The following is an 11,154-nucleotide window of genomic DNA, read 5'->3' on the forward strand; positions in this document are numbered from 1 at the left end:
ATCCAGGAAGCGGAGCTCGCAGGCGGAGGCGAGCTGGAGTAAAGACGATCATGGCAGCTACAAATCGATCGCATGCAGCGTAACACACTCGTAACAAGCAACCCCCCACAAATACTACCGCAACGCCAGCCATTTCTCACCCAGACCCTGCGCCAGACGCCGGGTGATCGCTACAATCGAGTCTGCCTCACCTACATGTCCGGGCTACGGCGGCACGGCTCTTGTAGTAAGCCCTGAGACCGGGGCTTGCTGCAGATCGCAGAGCACGTACTACGTTTCCATCAGTTTCCATCACAAAGCAGGCCCTGCCGGGCGGCGGCGCTGATTGGTGGGCGCTGCATGAAGCAAACAGGGAAATGCTCCGCAGCGCCGCCTATCAATGAATTACTGACAGCCCCGGATTGCCCCAAAACAACTAAAGCTTCAATCAGCTCATTCATTCACGGCATTAAAAATATGCACGGATTTTATCCATTGCATTGGCTTCCAAGCTGAACCCACGCCTAGACAATGGACCAATGTTACCAATAGCATCGCTTTTGGAGCGAATATCACCAAATACCAGGTGGAGTGCAAGCAACGTAAACAGTTATTTTTGTTCAAACTGCCCAGTATTGGTCATTGAGAATCGTGCATGAATGGATCGAAGTTGAGATGTTGGCAAGTTTGCCAATGTGATCACAATACAGAAGGGTCGCATTGAGAGCGGACCCCAAGCATGCTAAGACAGGAGACAGCCACCCTAGCTGGTATGTCACCTGCCTGTACGTGTCCTGACCCTGGTCGGGGTGAGAGTTAAGTAATGACACGTGTCTCCACTCAAGGCCTAATTATCTCCAAGCAGATCTTGGGAGGAAAAATCTTAGATTTTTGGGGTTGTCCTGTTAATATCTGACACTCTTACAATTGCAGAAAACGTTACGGATTTATTTCCCAACATCTGATTGGATCATTGAAATTAGTTCAAGGGACGAGAGCTGACCAATAACTGTTGGAGTTTAATGATCTACAAGCAGATGTGAGGTCCGGCTCCGTCATGTTTTACGACTTTGTGTACCATTTTGTACGTCTTTTTAGTGGTACGGTAAGTCTTCAGAGAGACGAAGAGCTATTGAAAACGTGGCCTACTAGAAAGTATTATTCAAAAATGGGACTGAGTCGGACCTTATATCTGCTTGGCTACATAGGAGCCCTTAAGATGAAATAGGTAAATAAATCGTGGCTGTTTGTAATCTTCTACTAGATATTTGGAGGGTAAAATTGTGACGGTTTCTAACTGCCAGCCAAGATCTGATCGCACCAGAAAGCGTCACAATTTTGTCCCCAAAGTTTGCCTGGAGATCAGCCAATAAGATGATAGAGGTTCACTTTCTCCTGATTCAATCAATGTTTTTAGATTTGAAGTGTTTTGCATCACAGAAAACAAATCATTGGATATTCGTTGTGAATGCTCTTAACTAAGTGTTGCTTGAATGGCATGCATTGAATGTTCGTACTGGCTGAGCATACTGACTGAGCTGGCTTTCACATTTAAGGTCTGGGAAAACCCATTTGGGGTGTTCAAAAAATACATGTTGCAGTTAAGTGTGGACTCTAAGTTTTTGTCATAAAGTGTCTTATAGCAAGTCGATAATTTATGCAGATTTGTATGACGTCATGATGACGTCATCAAGCATTATGGGGCCACGCCCATTTTCATAAAAAATGAACCTACAGGCTGGGGATTGGAGATAAGTCAATGGAATCTCTTGTAATATGTCTTACATTTACAGCAGAGCCCCCATGGAGACGTAAGCGGTACTGCAGAACACAATGCTGGTTAGGTTGCTTGCATTGATCTCCAAGCAGATGTATGGTTCTGCCAAATGTTTTATGTCCTTGATGACGTTATTTTGTAGAAAAATAAGTAAATCTGCAGAAAGCGGCTCAAAATATGTCTTCTATGTCTTTTAAGTGCATGTACTATTAATATGTTACGTTTTCAAGAACATTTCCCCCCAAAAATATACTTGACAAGTAACCTTAAGCTGAGACTAGGGGTGGGTTACACCGGTACAGAAAATTCAGGTCCAGGTCCGGTTTAGGTCCAGAGGATCAGGTCCAGGTCCGGACCTGAACAAGATGCAGTATGACTCAAACCAATGGTCCATTTAACTACAAAGAAATCTGTTTGGTGGAGTATTAGACTTACACTGGCATTTAAAAATCCTACAACGCTAACTGCACCTGTACAATTGGCTGTAAAACTTGGTAGAAATTACTATAAACTCTACTCTACTTCACTCTTGTTATTTTCTTCCACCTGCAAGTGCTAAAACGTGTGAATGCCTGATAAAATAATCTGTTAATTTTCTAATCGGTCCAACATCCGGTCTACCTAATTTTTTCAGGACCGTTTTTTCTGGACCGGTCCAACAAGAAAAAACGGTTTTGTACAGGTACGCTGTACCGATACCCAGCCCTACTTGAGACACTTTCTACATTTTTCTAGTGCAGTACACATATTGCTAAAACTTTATGCAAATAATATCTTTTTCTACATATTTTCACTTGAGTAGTTGAGGACATTCATGACAAGTGTGTTTTCCAAGGGTAGAACATTGGGATCTGCTAAGGATTTTAACCCAGAGCCTTTAGATTCTTGATCAACAACCCTAATTACAAGGCCACCATACCAACAATTAAAGAATGCTGCCCTAACTTCTAGCGAGACAGACAGAGATGATAACACAGAAACCATACTTTGGCCAGAACTCTTTATTTCAGGGCTTAATTACTGACAGGATGTCACAATTGAAGTTTGAACACACGATGTAGTGCATGACGTGACTCTGCTATCAAGTGTAGGCTGGCCAGTCGTTCAACAAAGTCTAATACCTGAGCTATAGCTTTGCATTTATATAGAGGGACTGTAAGTTACCCTTATTCACAATATCCTTCATACATTTCATACATGTTCTTGATTACACAACATTTTGAGATACATGTACCATAGAAAGAAAAGAATTCTGTCATTGAATGGGAAATGTTCTCTCAGTTAGAAGCATATTAATCTATTTATTCATATTACAAAATGGCTCAACAAATTTTGTAGATGCAAACCCACCAGTAAGAAATCAACCAGATCTGAACTCCTTGTCAGCAATCTCAACCCAACTCCAGCTCCATTATTTCCAGGGCACTGTTTTATGTCCAACAAGCTCCACCCTCTACTTTCATATCGAACCTACCTCATATTAAACATTGGCAATGCATCAGGAGTAAAAAAAAGAATCACATTTTATGTTAGTTGCATTTGTACAAGCACCTCACACCACTACCAAAGATATGGACTTGACGCTTCACTCATGACAAAGAAAACAGCAAACTAATCTCCCAGCAGATGATGGGTTAGAACATTGTAACATCTTCCAACAGGCCAACTTTTCTAATTTTCTAACAGTACACTACTAGGGTTAAGTGCCATCAGAAAAGGTGGCCTTCAGAAAACCTTACGATTTTCCACACCAACAACTGCTTGGAGATTGCAAGGAAAAAACAGTACAGTACAATGGTGTCCATTACTGTCAGGAAATTTACCTGTGCAGGCAAACATACATTTCATCACTTTCTACTGCAACTACTGATCAGCACAGACTGCACACAACACAGTAGGTGGATTAAGATAAATATCAAATCATACAATAAACTTGATAAATAAACTTGCAGACCACTCGATCTTATTCTGGCCTTGTTTATCAGGTTTATCAAACTGAAAGAAATTTACTAAAACAACACACAAACAAGACAATGGCACTCCATACTAGTATATTGCTATGTACAGTTTCAGAACTAGGGGATAATGCCATGCTGGAGTGAAGTACATGGTATGAGAGTTTAACAATTTCTGATTCTATTGTTTCTTGAAAAGAAAACCTTACTGGACAAGAAGACCTTGGGAGGGTTCAGGATGACATCCACCTCCATGATAACTGTACAAAACACAACATTGTAGACATGGCTCCAGCTGTTTTTAGCATTCTAATGATCTAACATTGGTCAATTAGCATGACCTCTGAGCAGATGTAGGGTACAGCCCAGTGTTTTTTCCATGTCTAGGTTCTTATCCCTTCATTTCCCTAAGGATAAGACACAGACCACCAAAAAGATGTAGACTGTGCCTGAAAGCATGCATCTCCTTGGAGATTAAAGTTAGAAATCCCATCCATGCCTACAATGTTGTGACAAGTACAAGTAAGTACAAACAGAACAATGCTGGGGCAATATACATGTACATTGTACAAGTACATTGTACTCAGTACAGCTTGGAGGAAAGCATAACATCATGTGATATGACATCAGGCCATCTGCACTGTAGTAGAAATGGTACAAGGTGGCACATTCCTGCTGAAGATTGGAATAGCAGACTTGATTTCATAATCACAATTCATTTTATCACGAATTTCATCATTTTATCATGAATTTTCATTTTATCAACAGAATGATAATCTGACAGCTCATAATGATTGCCACCCTACATATATGGAGTGCGAATGACCACCTGTCAACTTTCAATACTTGAAAAAATACCCTATTGATATAGATTTCTAATCTAATACAATTAACACATATGATTTGCAATAAGTAGTCTATTTATTTTCCTCTCCCATGTGCTCCTCCATCCCGTCACTCTCCGTGACCAGCGCCCTCTCCAGGATGACACGCCCCTCCTTGTATCTCTGGTTCTCCTCCGTGGCAAACTCGTAGATCCAGCCCAGCTTGGCGTCGCAGTTCTTGCAGGAAACATCCCGGACCATGTGCCTGCCGGTCAGCATGACGCGGTCTTGGACCTCGCTGTAGTTCAGGTTTACCACCTTGTTGAACAGGAAGGCCCGCCCAGTGGCTCCTACAGGAGGCAAACACATATTATCAACAACTTTAGGTTCTAAATTTCCACAATGCCCATGCAATCCAAACAGTGCTGTTTCCCTGAGCTTTATTATTTTTATTCCCACTCATTGTTTGGCAGCCCATGTTGTTGATTTTCATTGGCATGATGTTCCAGATTTCTTGAAAAAGGATAAGGTGACATTTTGTCTGTGCCCACAAATGAATTTCAGTCCCGGAACTAAGGGAAGTATTCTTGAGACAGCCCCGAATCCACACATAACTACAGCTTGGGCAAACTCTGTCACATCAACTCATTTCCCTGTATCTCCGACATCTTTGAGTGATAATACCGTTACAACAAGAAGACCATAATCACTCCCCAAAACTAATTCAGACTTTCTCCTTTCATGTTCATCTTCTATTTACAGCAGTCTAATTCTTTAAAAATCCAAGAGAAAAGACACTGAATTGTTGTGGAGTTACCAAGCTTTGCAAGTCCCACTGTGTCTGCCATGAACATGTATTGTCCTTGATTATATTCCAAATCCTAATCTACTGCCATCTCCATGGGGACCTGAATATCAAATTGGATGCACAAAGCACCAGCAATCCAATCAGCCTGTTGGAAAGGTATTACTTTTCTTGCGGAAAATGTGTCCAACACTATCTAGAAAATACAAGTACATTTATCAAAAGGTTCCTGAATAAATCATTTCCAATTTCATCTTTTCAAAATATTGGGTACAATTGTATCAGGGATTTTCAATCCCAGTGAATCACCACATTAATACCCTAGACATATGCTGCTTTAATGCTTTAGTACCACTGCAGTCATCATAGGGTATATGAAAAGTGTTCCAAAAATAACCTTTGTTGCTTAGCAAGTAAAAATGAACACACTGTCGTTAGACTGGCACTAACACAATGCATATTGACCCAAACCCTTATCTTTTCTATAAGTGAGAAAAAGCCATTATGAATCATAGAAGCCCGAGTCAGAGGTATCCCATACTAAGGAATTAGCCTGGATGATATTTTAAAGTGCAAATGCTCTGAAACTTCTTAAAAACATTGGAGAAATGCATCTAATACTTCAGAAATAACATTTTCGTCTGCCTTGCCCTTAAAATTATGGGAAAAATGGATCTGAAGCTTCCGAAAACCCCGGGCATGCTAGATCATGCTAAACCATTGCTGATCTAATCCAGCTGAACCATAAATGGCTGTTACCTGTGAATCTTGTGGAAATCAACTCTGATCGGTTTGTCAAGATGGTGTCACACGTTGCGCAGGAGAAGAGCCTGGTTCCGCCGATGTGATCCAGGAATATGCGACCCATCTTCTCACTTAGAGTGTTGGAGGGCGAGTATGCTGCATAACACAGAAATATACACAGGAAATTTAGATATGAGAAATTCACTCAATGTCTGAAAAGTGGAAGGGAGAAAAAAAAGTGCATGTAACCTGTGTCTTTGCTAATGACTACTAGCATCTCATATGTTATTGTATGTTATAATAATAACATAACTGATGTGTTAACTAGAAGAAACATTGCCATTTGTCATTTTTTTGTATTTTTTTTTTGGGGGGGGGTCAAGGACATTTCAACTTAGTCAGCGCATTTTGTCTATGTAATAAAATGTTCATTTGCTAATAGTAATGTTCTTGTTTTTATGTGTCTATGTATTTCAGCAATGAACTTTTAGTAAACATGTTGTGGTCAAGCTGCAGCAGTGGGAATGTCACCAAGAGTTGACATTAGAAATCCATCTCCAGGAGTTTTCTTTGATTTTATCAATGACCCATTATCAGAGATAAAATCATGAGATTCTTATCACTCCAATCCACTGTATTCCCTAGAGGAGGAAGGTTGGTAGTCCTTGGCTTCCAGAAAGAAGCACTTAGCTGCAACAAGATGCATAATTTCTACGTCTCATCAAGGCATATCTACAAACGCACATGTACGAACGCACGCACACAAACACACGTATGCACACACACAAAAATGTCACAGCCTAAAGTATAACCTCCATTCTTCGTAGAGGTAATAATAAAATAAAAACAACTTGTGTGCACAACTGGCAAGCATCCAAGGTCAAAACAACATAGTCATATGACATGTATAGCAGAAGATATGGCTTTCAGAGCACGAACCACATTAAGGCCAAGGCTATGAACTAGATTTCAAGACACATCTTGATTAACAACAACAGCAGTTTGTAAAGAGCACTTAGCTCAGTTGGCACAGAAAGTAGGAAGTATGGATATCTTAATTTAATGCTACAAGGACCAAGTGCTCCACAACGTGCCAAGTCAATTACTTGTTTGACTGCTCAAACATGTCTTAATTTTCCTTGTGTCCCATGGAATACCTGCTGAGTGAATCCAGAAATGACCTTGCTTAGGATGATGGGACAACTAACATGAAAAGCTGATAGACACTAAAGTCTCCATCTGTGCTGCTATTTCACAGCAAGTGATAATTGGCAGATAAATCGATCTGATAGCAAAATACACCCTGACTAATTTGTTTACATTTCTTACTAATCTTAGGGGATTTCTTGAACCAGACCTAATCATAAGACTGCAATCATCAAAAATCAAGTCTTTGAACAAGCTTGTATTGGATCTCTGCAGCAAAAGGAAGGTTTTGGTTAATTGTCCTTCTAAACAAGTGTGACAGCCAACACAGACTTGCAGCAAACAAAGAATGACCTTTGACCTACCAGCATTTAAAGCCCAACAAGCAACTATTTGTCATGGCGCTCAACTTATTTGGATTCTCAAACAATATTAGTTACTAGGTATTCCTACCTAATATGCCTGTAACAGGCAAGAATACAACAGTCACTCAAAGAACATATCTAACTAAGGAAGGAAGATTAGACATACATGTGTATGAGGTGTTCAGTTACAATGTATACATTGGCTTTTCAAATCTAGACAATCAGGTCATAATTCAACAGTGAGCTACACTACCTTCATAACACATTGATTTGCAATTCTCAGCTGCTTTCATACTTGCAGATGCCAAAATTCTATACTGCATGGTCAGCATTTTATTATGCCTTTGACTTGACAATTAAATCACCTTATTATGACATTTACCACCCCTTGTCTTAGTTAACTATCATTTTGTAGAGTTGCCCTTCTGTGCCAATCCTGCAACATAAGTATGACAATCAAGTTGTATCAGAGGTGAATAATTAGCTTGACCTGAACACAGGCAGGTGTGCAGGAGACCACAACGTCCCTATTTCAGGCATCAGGCCCCAGCAACAGTCACACGATACCCTCCGCTGAGGAACAAAGGCAAGGCAGATTCATAAAGGTCGGGAGAAAAAAAAGACTTTGCAGCGGGCCTCACAGGTCTGCATATATGCACAATGGTAGCTGCTACCCTTATCACAAACCTCACACAATCAGACTGGAAGAGTCAAAGCAATTGCAGTGCACAATATCAGCCAGAGGTGCCCCTGTATGAAAGGAGGGCCTATGCCTCACATACTGCTGGTATTGACAGCCACATGTCTTTAAATTGGTATCGGTTCATTGATAAGTCAGAACATAAAGGGCTTAAACACAAAGGGGCTTTGCTGTATAAACATGCCCTCTGCAACAGCTAGAATACCTAGTGACTTACAATTGCACTGCCTATGACATTACATTATACCAATTTGATTGTCCACTAAACTAAACAATAGTCAAACAATCAACCATTCTATCCCACATTGAACAAGATAATAACTAGGGGGGATGTTGTAAGTACAGCTATGCTAAAGACTGGTTAGGCAGTTTGCAGGAACAAAACAAACATTTAATAGTTGATGTTCAATGTTCTATGCAGTCTGCAAATATCAGTATCATTCACCTGTGCATAGTACAAAATGTATTATGTTTAACCAAAGAGGTTGGTTACAAGCACACTGTGTAGTTTCCACACTACAGCTGCACATTATGCTAAAATGACTTAGGTAACATTAAAATATCATCAAACATGCATGAAATTGTCCAGCATAAATAAGCTAAGTAACAATTTTTTGTTAAGGCAATGGAGAAGAGAGCTGAACCAACATTATTGTTTTATGATCTGTATTTCTACTGTTGATTAATACTTACTGACCTCCAATGCATGTCTGCCAATACATTTTAATTGCAGCTGCTTGGGGTCAAAGGTCTCAACAAACAGCTGTTTGCATGGGCTATTCCAAAGTATTTAACATCACATAAACATTTTACAAAGGTGGGTACTTTCATTTTCAACACTGCCTGTCATATGGTCTTTAATCATACGTATTCTGGGAAGCAAAAAGGATGTCATCATCACAACATGGGAAATTATTATATTCTGAAGCCGACCAATGAGGTAGAAGATATCATGTGATCTGAATGGAATATTCTCTCAGCTGATGCCACAAAAATCCTTTAAAATAATACAATATCTTTCAGGAATAGAATTGTGATTTTTACCTTCGAGTATGTTTATCTGCTTGTTCCAAATAGAAGTCTGGAAACGTTGCAGAAGGGTTCTGGAAAACGGAACATTTCCACCGTAAATTTCGCAGGTAAACAAAATTATTCTAATCAGCCGATTGCCTCACACGTAACCACGTCACATACTGGAAATCCCAATCATACTGTTCAGAAACACTTCCTCTCTACCTACAAAACTCCAGAGTGACACATACACATTCAGGGTGTCTACATTTCCAGATACCTGTGGAAAATACAACCAAATAGCAAATGGAAATCAAGGGAATACGCAGCTAAAAACAGACTGCCACTCAGATCTGTCGCGCCATATTTTCTTTCAAACCGATGACTAGGGAGTCACAATTTTTTCTCAATACTCACATTTTGACGACGTTTAGGAAAAGTTTGAACTTCAGACGACCTCGAGGAACAATCTGCCCACACAGTCAGCACAGTTTGGAGCGAAATACTGCTGTAGAGTCGACAGAATTCGGCTGTTTCTGGCAGACAGTCACACCGACCGCGACCCTTCCGGAACTGCTGTGTTCTTCCGTGCTGCCAGGGCGGACAATAACAAACCCTGACGTCACGCCCATGCAAATGACCTCCAACACGTGCTTTTTGCGCGCGGAAATAAACATTGGGGTATCTGGTGTAATGGAAATGGTACAAATTGATAAATTATCACACTATTGATATCATTGTCTAGTAACATTAAGTCGATATTTGATGCTGCAAATGTTATATAAAATGTTGAATCGTGTTCCAACAGAAACCGTTTGAAGTTTTGAACGTAAAGTAATGATGTCATGGTTTTCGTCTTTTCCTTCCCAGAATCTAGAAATGGTGACTCAACGTGCGGCTAGCGCATGTGATCGTGCCTGTTCCATAAGATCAGGAAATATTGAAGACATGTGTCGGAAGTACAATTAAAGTTTTGCATGTTGGACCAGTTTTAGCGGTAACGTTACAGTATTAAAAAAATCAATATTTTACCAATTCTTTCTTTCTTTCTTTCTTTCTTTCTTTCTTTCTTTCTTTCTTTCTTTCTTTCTTTCTTTCTTTCTTTCTTTCTTTCTTTCTTTCTTTCTTTCTTTCTTTCTTTCTTTCTTTCTTTCTTTCTTTCTTTCTTTCTTTCTTTCTTTCTTTCTTTCTTTCTTTCTTTCTTTCTTTCTTTCTTTCTTTCTTTCTTTCTTTCCACGTACAAAATGAACACAACGTAATGGGGATTTCGCAATCTGTAGTCTGAGGCCGGCTAACTCCTCTATTTGTTCAATTTCTACTACATGTATTTTCAGTACCATATGGAGCCTGGTAGAGGCTACTTCTGACATGCCAAAGAAATTTTATTGAAGTATCAATATTTCATGGGAACCTCACTGTGGGAACCTCCTACGCGAACCGTGTCGATCAGAAAATCACCCAAACTCGAGCCCCAATCCACTAGATTCCGGTGGCAACAGCAGTGTGCATGGGTCGACACAATGTAGTACCTTTATCATGTTATCTAGCCTCCCTTGCAGAGTCTCGTCGGTAGCTTTATCTTAAGATGCCGTTTTCTTTATATCATAAGTTTTTAGGCTTTTTTCTTTATTCCCGCTTTGCTTTTGGTCCATACTGAAGGCAACTTTTTTTTTTGCCAAACTTTTATTCTATTAGCTCGCTCGCATCAGTTTTGGAGATCCCTTATCATGCCATCCATATAATCAAATCAAAATGGCCTTTAACATGAGTAGCTCATGCGTGACATAAACAGCCTGCCACCATCCGCGACCTGTTGCACCAGTACTAGTGTCCCGTGACCCGTAACTA

At 40.1% G+C, this 11,154-nt stretch overlaps 2 protein-coding genes across 6 annotated transcripts in view; both read right to left on the reverse strand.

Moving 5' to 3' along the window:
- Positions 1 to 655, reverse strand: part of LOC118411764 (protein capicua homolog) — a 23,583-nt gene extending 22,928 nt beyond the window's left edge. The window contains exon 1 of one of the 4 annotated variants that reach the window (XM_035814274.1): positions 192 to 655. The gene's annotated coding sequence lies outside the window, so the exon portion shown is untranslated. Of the gene's footprint in view, positions 1 to 140 lie in introns of all 4 variants that reach the window. The other 3 variants (XM_035814268.1, XM_035814260.1, XM_035814252.1) reach the window with 3 other exon arrangements.
- Positions 656 to 2,742: 2,087 nt separating this feature from the next.
- Positions 2,743 to 9,922, reverse strand: LOC118417078 (protein yippee-like 5). Of its 2 annotated transcripts, XM_035822462.1 has the most exons (4): positions 9,724 to 9,922; positions 9,340 to 9,398; positions 6,100 to 6,240; positions 2,743 to 4,885 (listed from the first exon to the last, which is right to left on the reverse strand). In XM_035822462.1, exons 3-4 carry the CDS (start codon positions 6,206 to 6,208, stop codon positions 4,629 to 4,631), a joined length of 366 nt encoding a protein of 121 aa, XP_035678355.1. In that variant the 5' UTR covers positions 6,209 to 6,240; positions 9,340 to 9,398; positions 9,724 to 9,922; the 3' UTR covers positions 2,743 to 4,628. The 2 variants fall into 2 exon arrangements, with proteins under 2 accessions (XP_035678355.1, XP_035678365.1); XM_035822472.1 differs by lacking the exon at positions 9,340 to 9,398.
- Positions 9,923 to 11,154: the final 1,232 nt, after the last annotated feature.

Source organism: Branchiostoma floridae, chromosome 1, assembly GCF_000003815.2.
Source record: "Branchiostoma floridae strain S238N-H82 chromosome 1, Bfl_VNyyK, whole genome shotgun sequence".
Classification (NCBI taxonomy): domain Eukaryota; kingdom Metazoa; phylum Chordata; class Leptocardii; order Amphioxiformes; family Branchiostomatidae; genus Branchiostoma; species Branchiostoma floridae.

Coding starts and splice junctions, on each gene's coding strand:
- LOC118417078 (XM_035822472.1), bottom strand. CDS start 6,208: ATGGGTCGCATATTCCTGGATCACATCGGCGGAACCAGGCTCTTCTCC. Junction 4,886..6,099: donor GATTTCCACAAGATTCACAG/GTAACAGCCATT, acceptor TGCCTCCTGTAG/GAGCCACTGGGCGGGCCTTC.